The sequence below is a fragment of the Nicotiana attenuata genome, chromosome 10 (assembly GCF_001879085.1).
Source record: "Nicotiana attenuata strain UT chromosome 10, NIATTr2, whole genome shotgun sequence".
In the NCBI taxonomy this organism is placed as follows: domain Eukaryota; kingdom Viridiplantae; phylum Streptophyta; class Magnoliopsida; order Solanales; family Solanaceae; genus Nicotiana; species Nicotiana attenuata.
Genome location: NC_031998.1, coordinates 11,190,065 through 11,208,724, shown reverse-complemented (window position 1 = coordinate 11,208,724; position 18,660 = coordinate 11,190,065). Strand labels below are relative to the sequence as shown.

The 18,660-nt window shown below is 39.5% G+C and overlaps 1 protein-coding gene and 1 non-coding gene across 3 annotated transcripts; one reads left to right on the top strand and one right to left on the bottom strand.

The window, feature by feature from the left end:
- On the top strand, positions 4,778–17,778 carry LOC109233004. Of its 2 annotated transcripts, XM_019398731.1 has the most exons (12): positions 4,778–5,210; positions 5,984–6,092; positions 6,512–7,387; positions 7,475–7,554; positions 8,572–8,784; positions 8,897–9,944; positions 12,946–13,464; positions 13,558–13,886; positions 15,040–15,138; positions 15,221–15,346; positions 15,733–16,595; positions 16,701–17,778. In XM_019398731.1, exons 1-12 carry the CDS (start codon positions 5,058–5,060, stop codon positions 17,485–17,487), a joined length of 5,202 nt encoding a protein of 1,733 aa, XP_019254276.1. In that variant the 5' UTR covers positions 4,778–5,057; the 3' UTR covers positions 17,488–17,778. The 2 variants fall into 2 exon arrangements, with proteins under 2 accessions (XP_019254276.1, XP_019254275.1); XM_019398730.1 differs by having other exon boundaries at positions 15,733–17,778.
- TRNAC-GCA lies at positions 18,070–18,141 on the bottom strand. Its single transcript has one exon. It is a non-coding gene; the product is annotated as a tRNA-Cys (tRNA).

Here is an 18,660-nt window from a genome sequence, read left to right as displayed (position 1 = left end):
TGAACGGATAGATGGACAGAGTGTATTTTTTTGAATGGATAGATGGACGGAGGGTATTTATAAACCATTTAGCAAACGATAGGGATAGTTTTGGTCCTTTTCCGAAGCATGTATAACTGTTTTACCCAAGAATAAAGAGAAGTCTCTTCATTGCATCATCTTGTCTTTTAAATTTCTTCTTTACATTTCTTAAGGAATTCCCTGCTTCCGATCCCCTAAAGGTCACGAGCCCAAGGGCCGTTTTAACCTGAGATCCAACAATTGCTCTCATATCGGGGACTGCCGTCCGGAAATAAACTCGCACGGTCTAAGCCATTAGACCTCGGGGCCATAAGACATATTAGGCAACCCCCGAATTTTAAAGGCCACGACCACCTTCACTCGGGGGATGTTATCTTAGGCAAGCCTAGATAACTCAGGAAAGCAAGCCCACTGGGAGACACCCGAACTAAAAGGTTACGGCCATATTAACACGGCTCGGAGACGTCCGAGTCCCGTAATAAAAATAAGGCCTTCAAAAACAAAATTTTCATAACCGGTTCTAAAGGCTACCCTCGATGAACTGTAATCTTAGCTACTTACTTTGGGAGGAAGTTTCTAGTAACACCGAACCCCCAAAATGCCTTAAAACAGAATAACGTAAAGGCAAGGTTTGTTCGAATCTTCGAACATAACCTAATTATTTTATGCTAAAGCATTTCGATCTTTGTGAATACAAATAATAAAGCAAAGGAAAAAATTAGAAAGCGATGAAAGAGAAAGAAAGCCTTATATATTTATACAAAATTCTTCTTACAAGGGCCAAATGGCCCCGATATAAAATTTTACAAAGGCCAAATGGCCTCAATGGAAAGAAAAAAAAATGAATTCATCTAAAGGACTAAGTGGCATGGTCCTCATCAGAGGCAGTATCTTCGCCCTCGGGATATCCTTCGCCTTTGGACTCGCTTAAACTCTCAGAGTCATTATCATCCTCGAGATAAGCCAACCTTTTAGCCTCAGCTTCGAGCTCCTTAGCATTCTCAATCTCAGTTGATAGGTCGAAACCCCAAGCATGAATTTCCTCAGGGCCCTCCCTTCGAGATTGCCATTTAGCATGTTCGATGATGTCTTTTGCTCAAACTTGATCCGCCTCGGCATCGGCCTTATAAATGCCCACCATCTCATCGGCATTGGCCTTAAATACTTTGGCCTCCGACTTGGCCGCTTCAAGCTCCGTGGTCAGACTTTCTCGATTAGAGATGACCGAATTCAACTGGGACTGGAGCTTCTCGGTCTTCTTGGCCTGTGCCAAACTTCTCCTTTATACCTCGGCGCTGGGCATTAGCCGAAGTAAGTTGGGCCCGGGCAGTCTCTTTTTTTGAGGGCAGGCGGTCTATGTTCTTTTTCCATTCTTTAGCCTCAGCATTTACCGGATCTACTTCTTCCCGGAGCTGCCCGATCTTGTCGATCTTCTGTTGGACCTGCGGGTTCGGACCGTTAGTCACCATGTTTGATTTGTCGTCACTAACTTCAAAAATTCTCCTTACCTGCTCAGTCAGGTCGGCATGCTCTTTCCGAGCCACCTCTAACTCAGCCCGGAGGCCCTTAGCCTCCCCTTCTCTTTGCTCACTGAGAAGTTTGTAAGCATCTCTTTTCTCAGTGAGCCCTCGAATCTTGGCCTCGTACTGGTTCAGCTCTTCCCGGTATCGGAGGAATGTTTCATGGTGGAGTACCGAAGCCTACAAACACAGAGAGAGGAGTTACGATCATCTACAAAATGATCTAAGTACACACTAGAAGTTATTAAGAGGTATCTGAGGTTACCCGATTTAATGCCTATTGGGCTTCGTTAAACAAACAAGGCACTTCCACCTCATTCATCTTGGCCTGATCCTCCTTGGTCACCAAGCACCGAAGGTAACTGGACACCTCCAGGAGGGCAGAAAAAACCCTGGCATCTTCTGGAATGGACATAATGATTGACCGATTCCGGTCATGATTCAAACTCGGGACTGGGAACCAGTTGACTAGTTTCGGGCTCGAGGCAGGTCCACTCGGCCTCGATGATAGACTTTCTTCTGCACCGGCATATCACCCAACCCGGTGACATCCTTCGTAGCGGTAGAGTCTACGCCATCAAAGAAGTTTTGAAAGGAGTCTACCGCCCCTTGTGGCTCTTCGATGGGTCGTTCTTTCAGCGCCTGAGCATTGGCAATCATAGACTCAGTAAATAATGGCGAACCAGAGAGGTCTATCACTCCGGGTATGCCCTTAGGATCACTATCCGCTGTCAGGGAAGAACCAACTACGATCTCATTATCAGCCTCTCTATCTCGAGGCAAAGTGGCCTCGACCCCTTCTAGTTCAGAGGCTTCGGCTAAAGCTCCCTCATCGACCTCCTCGAGTCAAGACAACACCTGCCGGATGCGGGCCACCAGCTCGGAATTCTTTTCTTCTTCTTTTTCTTCGGTCTCATCCCTCATCCAGTGGACTGAGTCCGAGGGTAGAGCGCCGATGCTTTCCTTGGGTTTGCGCGCCAGCCTCCTTTTTGGTTTTTTCTTTTCCAAGTTCAGGGAACTCGGAGCCCCTTTTCTTTTCTTCTCTTTATCCTACCTCGAAGCAGGTGATCGGGGGAGGATATCTTCATCTCCGAACGGGGCCCTCATTTAAACATATTTGGGAAGGCCTTCAAAGGGAGAAAAAGTGAGAAGGAACACTGCAAGAAATTAAGCATCATTCTTTCAGCAAAGGAATCTTTTCGTGGGAACGAGCCTCCCACCGGCCCTTTAAAAGTTCGCGCCACGCGCGCTCGGAGTAGGGCTTCTGTGATACGATGTGAGTCGAGGAACTGCATCCGGCATCCGAGCAACAGCTGCACCACGAAACGCCGATAAGAAGGGAGGAAAAGAAAAATCAATAAACGAAATCTTAGAAGCAAGGTTATACTTACGTTTCATGTTCCATTTATCGGTAAATAGCATATCCTCGGCCGGGATTAAATCCGAGGTTTTCACTCGAACAAAACGGCCCAACCAGCCACGGTCCCGCTCCTCGTCTATGCTCGAGAATGGGGCCTTAGTGGCCGACGGGCAAGTTTTATTAATCCCCTCGATAAAGTCGGGGACTGTATAGACACATGATGTGATCAATGGTGAAAGGACACTTCTCGATTTTGCTTACGAATAAGCATAGGAGAATTACTATCCTCGAGAAAGAATGATGGATTTGACCGAGGGCCACCTCGTACCTCTTACAGAAGGTGATGATGACTGGGTCCAAGGGGCCCATCGTGAAGGGATAAGTGTAAACACTTAAAAAACCCTCCACGTGCGTAGTAATCGCTTGCTCGGGCGAAGGCACCACTACGTGCTTACCAGCCCAGTTGCAGTCCTCCTTGACCTTGGAGAAGAGATTGTCGGTGATCGAGCATATATACCTCGAGACCGGCTCACACCGACCCGGTACCGAGGAGGTTTTCTCGACCTTAAAATCAGCATCAGTCGAGCACCCGCCAGGAATAAACGATTCAAGAGGAGGTTCCGCCGCTAGTTCCTTGCCGGCCGGCCGTGATGAAGAGGCAATTTCTTTTTGTGGAACTGTCTTAGAAGTCTTTGCCATTTTTTCTTTTTGAATAAAGGTGGAGAAGAGGAAGTTAAAAGGTTACACTTGATGGTTTGGAGTAAAGACAAACGGGAGTTCTTGCAAAAACCTCAAGAAATCTGGGTACAAGTACTAGAGAGTGCAAAGATTTTTTAAGTACAAGAGTAGAAGAAGTTTTGAAAGTAAAGTTTGAATGAGATAATGAGGAGGTATTTATAGTTTGCAAGCGACGGTTTAAAACCTGTAATGGCCGGCCAGCAACTGACGCACATTTAATGCCATTAAGACGTTATTGACGAGACGTTTCGTCAGTTTTGTCGTTTCTGGCGCGAAGTATCGAGACGAAGATCAAGGGCTCATATTGTTTCTCGTCGTTTACTCTCCGAAAAATGAGGGAACTATTTGTATACGGTCGAAACCGAGCTCATCCATTGCATGACAGATCGGGACAGAAACGTGATAGGTTGAAGACTGACCCCGGGTTCCATCGAACCAAGGTACGAAGTTACAACATACATCTCCAAGATCATCGATCCCGTGACTCCGAAACCGACCCCGACTCCGAATAAGCTCGAGGAAACACTATCGGACCGAATAACGGAAGGCCGAAATATCCGCAACCGATCGGATATCACGTTGAGAATCTCGGCACGTATCAATGAAAGATCAATTAATTAGCAAATCATGAGATTCCTCACCGTTGATAGAATTGTATCTAAAGTATGACTCCCCTACTATATAAAGGGGGTCTGATTATTCGTAAAAGGCATTGTAACACGCATCCCAAAGCAATATACTGTTATTACTAATTCTTATTATCTTATCATTCTGTTCCGATACCGATTAATGCACTTTTGACTCGAGAGTGACCAACCTTCAAGGCCAAGATTGTTCAACTTGTGTGGTTTGCATTTACTTTTTGTTTATTGATTTCAATATTAATCTGATTTTCTCAATTTGTATCAAGTTAGATCACGTATCCTTAAAACCGCGTATAAATTTAATTGTTATCCAATTTTGAGGGTAAACAAAAATATACTATATTAGAATTGTTTCTAAGCTATATTATCGTCAAATATGTTCTGACATTTCAGATTTTGATTAAGATAGATAACAAAATAGTTTAACGATGAATAATTTGTTAAATGTGTAAAGAATTCAATTCGTATTTTTAACTAGATGGAGTACTAGATATCACAAGGACGAACATTGTAATTTCATTTGATCTTTCAGAGGCTAAAACTGCAAAATTCCCTCCAAATTGAATGGACAATTTTGGTTAAAACCCGCAGAATGGTACCAGTACCACCTGAATTCTCTTACAATTATAGACTGCAATTACGTCAACCCCCGAGTCCCCCACAACCGCCATTGCACAGAAGCAGATTCCCCATTTTCCGTAAATACGCGCGTGAGGAGTGTGTGTGTGTGTGTGTGTGTGAGAGAGAGAGAGAGAGAGAGAGATTTGGGTTGAAATGGAGAATATCGACGAGCAGAGTGAAAACGTAGTACAGCCCCCAATGGAAAACCCTAGTGAGGAAGGAGGAGTAAGAGGAGAGAGCTCATTTCTGAAGAACGATTCTTCAGAAAGCAGAGAAGAAGGAGAACTCTCTTCATACGACGACGGCGTATGTAAAACCCCTCTCGTTTACCTCTATTTCTAATGTATAGATATTAATTTACTCCTTTTGCTTCATAATACAGCTCATTTTATTAAGTATATGTTTAAATTCATCATTTTTCAGATGCACACTTGCATAATTTTGTGTACCAAAGCTTTTGTTTTTGCAATTTAACTTCCCAAAGTGTAAAGGCTGAGAAAATACACCGCTACATACAACCACCACACCTCAATCCCAATCTGTATATCCTCAATTTCTGTTCCCTTACATTTGGGACCCTTTCATTCTAATACTCAATAATTTGTCTTTGTAAGATTAATTAGGGTTTAGATATTTTCTACATTTTTTTAATGATGGTGGTGGTTAGACCAGATTGAGCGTAGTTCAATTGTTTCATCGGGTATTTGTTGCTCCCAGCCTCCCACCAGCAGAAATACTGGGCAACTCTGTCTACCATGACGTAGGCAGATGAGAAGAAATTAGCTAGTGTTTTCTTGCCTCCGAGATTCGACCGCTAGGCCACACCATTGGGTGCAATTTCTTCCTGATAGTCTTTCCTTAACCTTCTTGAATTTAGTTGCTATTGCCTAAGAAGTAAAACTTTTCCCCTCGATTTCCTTTCTTTCACTTTCGTGTTGCTTTTGAGTCCTCCTGAACTGTATTTGTTAGTGAGTTTCTGCTATGGTGAATATGTAAGTAAGCTTTATGGGGCAAATAGAAGCTGTTCTGGATTAGTAAGCTACAGCAGTTTTGAGTTGATTGTAGATTGTTTTCCACAGGATCAAAATGTTTGTTCCACCGATCAGCTTACGAGTACCAGTGCTGCTCCACTGGAGCAGCAGGTTCACATTGATACAGTGAATGAGAATTCCCAGGATACCCAGGCAGGTATGTCCTAAAGCTCGAGTATTAAAACATTTATTTATATTTTGAACCCTTGGTTTCATCTACCTACGAGGAATGGCTGTTGACAATTTTTGATCAAATCATCTCGTCAGCATATATGCACATCGTTGTTAAGTTCACTCTCTGTGTGTGAATGCTAAAATTGACTTACTCTGGTAGTTTTTTGTTCGTTTGGTACAACTCTTCTCCTTCCTTAATTCATAGTCTTTTTTTTTATGTATGCATTAAGGATGGGTAACTAGATAAGAGATTATAATACATATTCTTCTAGTTCCACATTTTTTAATCTGTGGAACTTACCTCTTATTTCGTCAGGTCTTAAATTACTTTTCTCGCTTATCTAACTGTGCGGCGACTTATTTGCTATATTGTTGCGTCTTGTTTTCCTGTATATTTTGCAGAAAAATGTACTTCTTCCAGCAAAATGGGTTGCTCGATTGATGTGCCTTCAGGAACTCTTCCAGAATCAGATCATCCAAAGAGCTCTAAAAAGAACCGAGAGCATTTTGTGCCATTTCTAATAAGCTTCTCAGATGACAGTGGTAGTGAGTGTGAAAATTCTGGACAGAAGAAAATCTCAGTAAGTAAAAACCGAACCTTGGCTGCGGATAGAAGTAATAAACCACCAGCACCTGCTCCTCGAAGATCTCATAAATTGCACAAGATTACTAGAAAGGACGCAAATTTGATGTCTAGAAAAGGGCCTGCGTCTTCATTCACCAAAATTAAAGGAGGCACTTATGGAAATGTTGGACACTTGCATAGTATGAGAAACTTTAACAACTCAAATAAAGTAGCTATGCTTGACCATAGGAAAAAAACAAATGTACATTCGAATTCTAGTGAATTGCATGACTTGCGCCACTTGATCGCGATTCGCGAGAGTCAATTGAATCTTAAGAGATCTCAGAATACCAAAAACCTAACTTCAGCTTCATGTAGGGATAGAGATCTTGTCAATAAAAGGAATTTGGTGGTGAGGGAATCCAAAGAAACTACTTATGATTATTTGCAAGAACTAAAAGAACCAGACAACAAACGCCAAAAAATTGTTTCAGAGGATCCGAGTTGGGGTTTCTCAAACTCCCAAGAAATTACGTCTATGGTCATAAGATCAGAAAGGTGTGCATTAAAGGATTCCGATGAACTGGAACGAGCTGATGATAGCAGTCATGGGGAAAAATATCCAACTTGCTCAGTCCTTGCTGGACAACTGAAACAAAATGAGTATCAGGGCTCTGCTTCTTCAGCAAATCCACCTCTCTCTCTGAAAGATGGTACTCATTACTCTATTTTGTGTATACGAGCAGCTTTCTTTTAATGACATTAGTGGATGTCTAATTCAAATGAGCTTAATGCCACAGGTATAGATGCCGTAAGGAATCACAATCAGAGTTTCAGCAATTTGTCAAAAGAAGTTGCAAGTAAAGCTGCCAATAAATTGGTAAATTCTTGAATATATCACCATATCTCCATCTGGTTGTCAATGTGTTACACCAGCCTTGAGGATGGGCATTGAATGACTGGTTGAGTATTGTTTTGGCTCATGGAGCCTTTGTGTGGACATTTGAACCTAGTTTCACTAGCCCAAAAGTCTTTCATTTAGTAAAAGTTTTCCCCCTCTCTTTACTGCACATACTGCAATTAGAAGACGATATTCTTCAGAGGTAAAATAGTGAAGATAAAGTTTCTGCGATAAGTGGATTGAGTTAACTATCTTAGCCTTTCAAAGATTCTTAATGTAAGTGTCATACAGAGATATTATAAGTATAAGGTGCTTGTTTCAATATAGGTTTGATAAAACATTGATAGAGCCTGATAAAAGCCTTAGAATAAGTATTAGTCATCAGTTTGATTTTTGGTGATTGGCCCGTCAATGCAACAATGTTTCCTCTTGGCATCAAAGACACGACTTGTAAATAGAGCTTGTAGTTTCTCAGTCTGTTACATTATCAGGTTCTCCTAACCAGTTTTTCTTTTTCCTTTTGCTTTTTCTGGGGGTTTTTGGGGGGTGGGGGTGGGTAAGTAGGCTTAGTATTTAGTTCAGAGAACTATCATTAAGTTGAAGGAGCTAAAATGTAGATCTATATAAATTGCTTTTTACTTTCTGCATTGGGCCTAGTCACAGAGTTCAAAACTTATTTTGCAAGTGAAATACCTTTCCCGAGAAGTATGTCTTTTTTCTTTTCTAAAAGGTTGATCATACGAAGTAGAAACACTTGATTTTCCTAGTCATCTATATAGTTTAAGCTGTATATTATGGTGATATCGTAGGGAATTATATGGAGGATATGTAGTCAAAACAAGCTTTATATTGCATATTTATCGAATTTCCATGAACTTATAAAGCGGGTATTCTGTCGTCTCTTGTCAACTTGTGTTAGCTTCATTTGCATTTGATTGTTATAGTATAATACTTCTTCATGGATAGTAGTTATGTTTTTCGTTTTTTCATTCTAAGGTCAAGACCAAGCATGTCACTGAGCTTAGTGATCAGTGCAGACAGCCTCTTTTACAGAAGAAAGTGACTTCTGGGCGTGTTGATGTTAAAGTAACTGCAGAAAGTGACAGCAATCTAGGCAGATCTAATGAAAGTGCACAGAAGCCCGCTCCAGATGCTAATGTTATTGCAGCCTCGACCCATGGTGCAGGCGGCAATTTTGGTGCCAATGTTGTATGTTTCGGTTTTTTTCTGTCTTCCTCTTTCATGTGTTTTTTGTCTCCTTTTTCTAAAACTAAAGTGTAAAATTGCATATTTCTGATAGTTCTTTTTCTCCTTGTGAAAGACATCTCCGAACTTTCCAAGCATTTGGAACAGCTGTGACAAGCTAAATATTTGTGGGAGTAGCAGCATAGACTTACAGTCGTTGTTTCATTTAGAAGAATTTCATGATAAGGAACTGGGAGAAGCTCAGGAATATCGGCACAAGTGTGAGGTTGAAGAAAGAAATGCTCTGAAATCTTACCGAAAGGCTCAAAGGGCATTGCTTGAAGCTAATGCTAGATGCTCTCACCTATACAATAAAAGAGAACAATATTCAGCCCAGCTTCGAGATCTTATGATGGGAAATCCAAATTTGTTACTGTCTTCTGGGTTTCCTGACAAAAGTGGAATTGGGTTGGGCCCCGTACCTGCAATTTCTGATGTTAACGTGCATTTGATTCCCAGTTCAAGCTGTGCAGTACAGCCTACATTCGGCTTTAACAATCAACATAGATGCAATTTAAATATCCATCCAAACAATGTGGCTTTTCAAAATGTCTCTAGTGATCAAGAGCATTACAATTTGGCATCTGATCCCGAGCCTGATGGTATCACATTCGAGCCTCATAAGGAAGATAATGACGCAAATGACCCGTGCTCCCCTTCTGAGGATGTTATTATGTCTCAAAATGTGGACGAAGAGACATTTCTCACCGAGCATAGATCTCAAGAAAACAGTCCAGACTATCAAGGAAAGGCAAAATCTAGTGTTGATATGGAGAAAAGTATGAATAATGCATCAGAGGGGCAATCAGCAGTGACTATTTCTGAGGATTCTTTACTCCTTGAAGCATCTTTGCGCTCTCAGCTCTTTGAAAGATTAAGGATGAGAACTTTGTGCCAGAAGGTGACCCGACAAGAGACCCTGGGAGCTGTAGCTGAAGGGAGAGCAGAAAATGATGAGATTCTGGGAAGGGTGGTAATAGACAATAGATTATGCTCCGATTCAGAGAAAGAGAACGAGCCACAGCAAGGTTCTGACTTGATTCCGGGAAGGGTGGTAATAGACAATAGATTATGCTCCGATTCAGAGAAAGAGAATGAGCCACAGCAAGGTTCTGACTTGCAAGGTAGTGTTCCTTTGTGGATATATTTCCCTGCAGTAGCTTATCTCTATTAATGCAATATGCGTGCATATGATCCGAAAATGAGAAATTCTCAAAAAAAGAAAAAAACACTAAAATACCTTTTTGGTTATTTGGTGATGTGATGCTTTTAGATAAACAAGAAATACTTCTAAAAGAATATAGTAAATGGATCTAGTAAGATGCACTATATTCTGTGACAAATAATATATACATGTACTACTCAAATGTTTTTCACAGTTTTCTTTCTGAACTTAATCAACAATTAATTGGATGTTGTAGATGAAACATGTATATCAAATCAACCGGTCTGTCAACCTCAATGCCAAACTAGTTAGGGTCGATTATGTGAATCCTCTGTATATTGCTCTCTATTTGGGTCCTTTTCATTCCAATAAATACTTTATTTATTAGACCAGTTGAGAATTTTCTAAAGCCAAAGGTTCTCGAAATCTCAACCTTATTTTGACACTGACATACAAATTTCTAAAAAGACTAGTGTTAAACAGTGGACCTAATTCAAGTGTAATAATAATAACTAAGTCTTAATCGCAAACTAGTTGATATTGCCTATATGGATTTTATTTCCATCATGTTATGTTCTTAGCTAAGCCTGCATTATTTCCAATAAACCATACGTCTTTTGTGGCAACATCGTTTTCTATCGATTTTAAATCTACTTCATTCCTTTTTCCCCTTTAATCATCAGTGTCACACTATGATTAGTCCATATGGAAATACATATATGTTATGGACAACCATTTAAGGCAACTTCCTCTCATATTTACGAGGATATTGACACTGAGAAGTCGTTAAATCATGCCTCAATTCCAAACTAGTTGGTTGTTGAGGGCCGACTGCATGAATCCCAACACTATTGACGGGTCGACTATATGAATCCCAAACTAGTTGTTTAATTATGCCTCAATCACAACTAGTCAGTATTGCCTATATTAAATTTTTACTTTGCATTCTATTCTTAGTTAAGTATCCAATGATTTTGAGAGAGATTGTAGATCTTTTGAGGCACTTTACTTCATGTGATTTTAGGTCTGTCTCATCCCCACTATTTGCACCTTCAATCATCATAGTACCACTTTTGTTGGTTAGTGCATTTGAAGGTTTACATAGGACATGGTCAAAGTATATCAGGCTTCAGACAAACTTCTCTCTTTTTATCCTCTGTATGTTACTTTCACCTTAGTCGGATATGATTATTTCCAATCTTGTCGAATATTACATGACAACACATGTAGGGCTGGCAAATGCAGCCCAAACCGAAATGACCTGCCCAACCAACCCAGTGTTTAACGGGTTGGGCAGGAAACATTTCTGCTGATGGGTTGATTTGGGCATAACCCATTTTGACCCATGACAAAAGCTAGCCCAAAGTCAACCCGTGAGACAGCCCAAACTAAACCCATCTGTACGCAAACTTTGTACGCAAACTTTAAACCAAGGCTAAACAAAGTGAGCTCCAGTAACGATACTAAAGTATTACTATTTGATATCACTTCCGCTGTCTAATTTTTGGAATCTTGTCATATCAGTTGGAAAATGATATCAGAAAAGATTAATTTTATAGGAAAATTTATGCTATTTAAATTGTACTTATATGGAAAAAAAAGAAAATTGTTAAGTGAAGTAATGTCACTTGGACAATTCAAGAAATATAAAATTTTGTGATAGTAAAAATTAGAAAAATTCATCTTCTTGTAATATGTAATAATTATGAACACTTGTTTGTGAATATTTGGTTGAAAATGCTTATTTATATCTTTAAAAAGAAAGAACAAAAGTTGCGTCAAATTGGGCGGGTTGGGCTATGACCCATTACTTAGCCCATCTTGACCCAATCATGTTTCTACAACAGGAAAAGAAAGTATCATTTTGTGAAAAAGAAAATACTTTTTCTACATCATGAAAAGAAAATACTACTTTTGTTGAAACAAAAGAAAATACCTTTTTTACAACATGAAAAGAAAGTACTCCTTTAAGAAAATACTTTTTCTACATCATGAAAAGAAAGTACTTATTTTATTGAAATGAAAGAAAATACTTTTTCTACATCATTAAAAGAAAAAAAATTGTTGAAGAAGTGGGGGTGGGGTTCGGGGGTAGGATGGGGGTTGGGGTGGGTGGGAAGTTCTAATTTTACTACTTTTTTATTATTGTGATCTTTGTTAGTTTTATAAGATGAAGAACTATCAAATAAAATTCTAAATCCAAATTGAAAAAAGAAATCATTTGGCATGAATTGACATTTATTCCATAATATAAGATAATTTTTATTATATGTTTGTTTATAAGTTGAGAATATTGCAAAGATTTGGGTCAATTTGGGTGGGTTGGGTTACAACCCATTGTTTAGCCATCTTGACCCAGACCATCTTAACCCAAGTGAACTTTGGGCAGGGTTGGGCAATGACCCATTTAATGAGTCAGCCCATCTTTACCAGCATAAATACAACCCAAACAGCCCATTTGCCATCCCTAAGCACATCCATCTTAGCATCTCTATCGTTTTGTGGATATGTTGGATCTTTAAGGTCCAATATTCACTTTTATATAACATTGTTGGTCTCAGCCGTCCCACAACCGTTGTATAGAACTATCTTTCATTTTGCTTGGTATCTTCCTATAGCATAATACTCTCATAGCACTCGTCCATTTCAGCTAATCCTATTTATAAATGTGCTACATCTTAATCTATTATGTTATCCTCCTGCAAGACTGAGCACACGTATTTGAATTATTCGCTTGTAACAATTATTAGGAGTGATTAATTTCTTTCTTGTTTTTTGTGAACTTTTCGTTTCAATTATCCACGATAGTAATTGAGAAGTTCTGCTTTTAGAAGGTCATCCATTCTCTTTTGGAGGTCATATAACAACGAAAGTCGCAATTTATCATTTCAGATTGTGACATTCTTTATTCTGGTTGAGCTGACTTTTTGATTTCTCTTTCCTTTTGAACTTTTTATTAGGCTGTGACATGACGAGTACGATGTCTAAGATACCTGTTGAAGTGGATCATCAGTGCACCAATGAGAAGTTTGGTTCTAATTTTGCATCGCTTTCATCTAATATTTGTTTAGATAGTAGTATCACCACAGGCGACAACAAATCTCAGTTTGCAAGCTTGGTCACCTTCTCATATCCGATTCTGAAGAGTGCTATTTTGCACTTTAAAGTTTCAGATTTCATGGATTTACTCAAATTACAGATTAGAAATTCCAGTGTACAAACTTCTCATGATCAGGGGGAAAACAATTTCAGTGGCGGAACCATACCAAGCATTTCAAGTTCGGGTCCAGTTGAAGCGGCTTCAGTGGATTTAATTGGCAGTAAGAGTGGGTCTTACACTTGCGATTTTGCCATTGACCCGCTTTGGCCACTATGTATCTTCGAACTTCGGGGGAAATGTAACAATGATGAGTGTTCTTGGCAACATGTTAGAGACTACTCTTCTGGCAGTAGAATGAAGATGACATTGGATAATGATGGTATGGATCTTCTGTTTGAAGTGTATACGACATCTTATAGTTCCTTTCGACATAACATATGATGCAAATTTTCATAACTTTTTTCTTCTGTAGACAAGGTTGGATCACCAACTGAAGGACAGATATTTGCTTCCACAAGAACTCTCACCAAGTCACTTGACTGCCTTGGTTTGGCTCCCCCAACTTATTTGGTTGGCTTGGATGGTCTGAAAGCTGATCTACAGTCATGTAAATCCATTCTAAGTCCCAAATACGGGCAACTGTGGGTTAAGTGCTTCAGTCTTTCCTTTGTTCTCTCAAGTCAGCTACACACCGATCTGCCCTCTGATGAGCCTTTATTTCATGGCACTAATGCTCGTGTTGAGGTCCAAGGTGGTTGGAATAGGCAATCACTTTATTTTCAGAGCAGAAATGGATCACCGGTTTGTCAAATCAACCTGTTCTTTTCTCGTAATTAGTGGGGGTGGGGGAGGAAGAGGGAAGGAGACAAGATGATTTTTAGCTTCTTATGTAACTCTTTTGTAAAAGCTAAATTTTAATTTTTTAATTTCAACTGTTATAGTTAGCATGCCTCTGAAATACCACTGAAGCTGCGGAAGTATTAATTTTAATTTCAATACACGAATCAAGAGAAATTATTTTGCATCTCCTTGGTGCTTCCAAAATGTCTTTGTTCATGAGAAAAATTTGGTGATTGTACGAACTCTGTAACTTAAATACGTTTTGGTTTTTTTGGGTAACAAATATGTTTTATTTCCTTTGGAACCTTTGTAATTATTAGTTGAGACAACTGAATCTGTTTAAAGAATGCAAATTTTGGGTTATTGGTTTTGTCCTTTTATATCATGCTACTAGGACCTTTCCTGTGACTCTTTCTAACTTCCCAATTCACTAGTCTGCTCTTTCCTTTCTTCTGCCATTTTAGTTTTCAATGGTGGAATATCCCTTCTTGTTTCCTGCCTTCTATATATTCGAGTTTGCTATGCAGCAAGCAAAGTTTTTCTCGACCTTCTGTTGAAGGCAGCAGTCTTGAGTTCAAGTCTCACCACCACCCATTACCGAAAAAGAATTTTTCATGTGGCCCATGAAAGAAATCAAGCCTGCATGTGAGGAGACGTGTTGAAGATAAACTTAAGCTCTGAGATGAGATAGTCACACATTCAACACCTTCATGCTACCTCCCACGCATTTGGTCTTCATTCTTCTTCTTTTTTTCCTTTCTCCATTGACAGAATTTGTAATTTCGTGGGGTTTCTTCCCTAATACTCCATCCGCTTCATTTTATGTGTCTTACTTTGACTGGGCACGAAGTTTAAGAATGTAAAGAAGACTTTTGAATCACGTGGTCTTAAACTAAAGGTGTGTATACATACCAAAAATACTCTTTGAATCTTTGTGGTCTTAAACATGTCATGTCATTCCTTATGAAAGCCTTTCATTTTCTTCTTCGATGGAAGTTTGATTTTCCCAATGGAGTTGTTCTTTTCTCCACAAAAATTTGTACCACAGATAAATAGCTTCTGTCCTTTTGCCACCTGCTGTTAATGCTGTAACTTACCTTCGAATGTCTTGCAGGATCCATGCAAGGAACTATCTACTGATGCTGACGAGATTGTAGAGATGGCTCTTCTTAATCTCAGTCAGGAGGCTAATAAACCCAAGGGAAGGATACAGGTATGCTTTTGGTGGTGATTATGGGTTACATACTTGGAGGGTCAGTAATCTCACTCGTGTTAATTTTTGCTAAAACATGCAGGCTCTTGAACTCCTTGCTCGAGCTTTGGAAGCTAATCCAATGTCTGCAGTTCTCTGGATTGTTTACCTGTTAATTTACTATAGCAGTCAGAAGTCTATTGGGAAGGATGATATGTTCAAATGTGCGGTATGCAGTATTTCTACATGGAATTCTACTGTTAAAACAGAATATTTGAGTTGGCTCAAGATGTTTATACCATTTGGAAGTCTATGTGCTGAGAAACATTTGTACATAATTAGGGATAGGAACATGTTAGATAATTGGCTCTGATGGTGCGCTATATATTTTGTTAATTGCATCTGAGAACGCCAGTTCGATTTACTTCATTAAGGGCCCTGTGTCCATGTTATGTACTAGCCCTTAATCCTAATGGCTTGGGGTTCCTGAAAACTTGTCTTAAATCCGCTTCAGCCAAGCCAAGCCCCAAGGTCTTACTTTGACTTGTAAGTTTGTGTTTGATTCACGAAATTATCAACATATGTACTGATAAATCTTCTTATTCTGTAATCCAGGTTGAGCACAGTGAAGGCTCTTACGTACTCTGGCTTTTCTATATCAATAGTCGAACACAGCTGGAGGAGAGGCTGGCTGCATATGATGCTGCACTGTTGGTCCTGTATCGCCATGCATCTGCATCTGACGTAAATGCCAGTGCCAGTGATTGTATATTGGATATATTCTTGCAGATGATGAGTTGTCTGTGCATGTCTGAGAATGTTGCTAAAGCCATTGAGAAAATCAATGAGCTATATCCCACAGAAGAGAAATCTGATAACCCACTCAAACCGTCTCTTCCTGATATCATTACATGTTTAACCATTTCTGATAAATGTATTTTCTGGCTCTGTTGTGTGTACTTGGTTGTGTACAGGAGACTTCCTGATGCTATTGTGCAGCAGTTTGAATATCAGAAAGAACTTTCTTCCATAGATTGGCCATCTGCTGAGTTGACCTCCGATGAGAAGCGACGAGGTGTCTCTTTGATGGAATTAGCGGTAGATTCTCTGGCATTGTACATCGACAGAGAGTCACTTGAAGATGAAGCAAATCTCAGGGCAGCACACCTGTTTTCTGTCAATCACGTTAGATGTATAGTGGTGCTTGAGGGTATAGAATGTAGTAGAAATTTGTTAGAGAGATATGTCAAGTTGTATCCATCATGTCTAGAACTCGTTTTGATGTTAGCTCGGGCAGAGCATGATTTTGCAGATGGAAGTTTTGAAGGTTTTGAAGATGCTTTAGATAACTGGTATGATGAAGTTCCTGGAGCGCAATGTATTTGGAACCAGTATGTTGAATGTGCACTCCGAGATTGCAAAAGAGATTTTGCGGAGGAATTAATGGCTCGATGGTTCCAGTCTTCATGGAAACACAGGTATTCTAAAAATAGTTGTCTGGAAACAGTAGATAGTGACAACTCCCGGTCTTCACCGCAGTCTGCTTCAGTATCTGATATTGCTGCTCTCTTTTCCAATTCTAGCAAGAACGATATTGTATTTGGGCTGCTGAACTGTTCCATCTATAAACTATTACAAAATGACTATACTGAAGCTCAATTAGCCATTGATAAGGCATTGGAGGCTGCTTCTGCTGAGAATTACAGTCACTGTGTGAGAGAGCATCTCCTGTTCTTGACTGCAGATAATTTGCACGATGATGGGCAAGTATTGAAACTTCTGTGCGGCTATTTGGCTGATAAACGTGCTTCCCTCACCTCTGAGCCATTATCCAGGCAATTCGTCCAAAGAATCAAGAAGCCTAGAGTCCGGCAGCTAGTTGGCAACTTGCTGTGTCCCGTGTCATTGAAGCCTTACATAGTGAACTCAGTTCTTGAAGCGTGGTATGGCCCATCTCTCTTACCTGAAAAGAAAGATGAAGTCACTGATTTTGTCGACATGGTTGAGAGCTTAATGTTGGTGCTTCCTTCCAACTATCATCTGGCAATTACTGTCTGCAAGCAGTTAACCAGAACCTCAAATACTGCTAATGTACCAAGCAGCATCTCTTTTTGGGCAAGCTGTCTCTTGATAAGTGCACTATTTCAGGCTGTTCCTGTGGCACCAGAATATGTATGGGTAGAAGCTGCAGATATTTTGCAAGATCTTACAGGTTGTCGGTCCCTATCTGTCAAATTGCTGAAGAGAGCTGTGTCTATATATCCATTCTCTTTAATGCTTTGGAAGTCTTATCTCAAGTTATCGGAGGCTGAAGGAAATTCAGAATCTGTAAAAGAAGCAGCAAGGGCAAAAGGCATTAAACTTGAGTGACAACTTGCTTTAATATCATTTCTGAAGCAAATTTTGGGATAGCTTTTTGGTAGGGTAATGAATTGTGTAAATCTGAAGATAGAAATAGCAGCAGAAGACAACAGACCAGAGCTGTGTAGAGAGCCAGAGAATTATATAGGATGTTATAAATGTATAGGAAATCATATAGGTAACATTACCAAAGATTTTTCTCAGGATGAAGCCAATTTTGTTCAGATACATTTTGTATCACACTATACCCCAGTCCCCACACATTTCTTACTCTGCTAAATGCTTATAGTTTCTTGTTTATTTTTCAAATGTCGAATTCTAAAATTGGTTTTGTAGCAACTCATACAAACACTGTTATCATATTCTGGTTATCCTTGAAGAAACACCCCTTTTTAGTACAACAATAACCACTTTTTCATATGAAAAAAACTTTTTTCCTTTTAGAAAAATCATTTTACGGTTTTGTTGATGTTTCTTAACGAAGCAAAAATACTGAATACATCCTGACTAACAAATCTTGTCAAAACAATAAGAAAAATGAAAACAGCTGCAAAAATCAGTTCGATAAGTGAAAAAAAGTGAGAAATTGCTAGGGCCCAACCGGGTTCGAACCGGTGACCTCTTGATCTGCAGTCAAATGCTCTACCACTGAGCTATGGACCCCTTCTTGCTTAAGGTAATTAGAGTATTATTTATTAACGATTTTAAGCTATTATATAAGCTTAAAATCATCAAAATAATTCTTTAGCAGTGTTTTAATTTTTATTATTGGAAGAAACTAAGGTAGAAGTGTGTAAGCACCCAAATGAAACTGAAGAGAAAGAAAAAGAGGATAAAATGCCACCACATAGGCGCGAATGGACATTACTTGCATTAGGAAAGGGGTGGCAATTGGACGGGTTGGGTCAAATTTGGGCATGTCAAAACGGGTTGTGTTAATATTCGGTCATGACCTAACCCACCCAAAAATTTGTTTGGGTCAAGATGGGTCAAACAACGGGTCATAACCCAACCGCCCAACTATTACTCAAATGAAATTGTATTATGTGTGCTGCAAGTTACATTATTCATCATCTGTTTTTGTCAAATGTTAGTTTTAGGATCGTATCTTGTCTTCTAACGTAATCCAAAACTTCGTTGAAACCATTTAAAAATTTTAATAGTTGGGTTATGTTATCTTTT

What these genes read in the sequence shown, in the direction of transcription:
- LOC109233004 (XM_019398730.1), top strand. Translation starts at nt 5,058, where the DNA reads ATGGAGAATATCGACGAGCAGAGTGAAAACGTAGTACAGCCCCCAATG. An exon ending in AACCCAAGGGAAGGATACAG is followed by an intron (nt 15,139 to 15,220) that starts GTATGCTTTTGG and finishes TAAAACATGCAG; the next exon opens with GCTCTTGAACTCCTTGCTCG. An exon ending in ATGATATGTTCAAATGTGCG is followed by an intron (nt 15,347 to 15,732) that starts GTATGCAGTATT and finishes TCTGTAATCCAG; the next exon opens with GTTGAGCACAGTGAAGGCTC.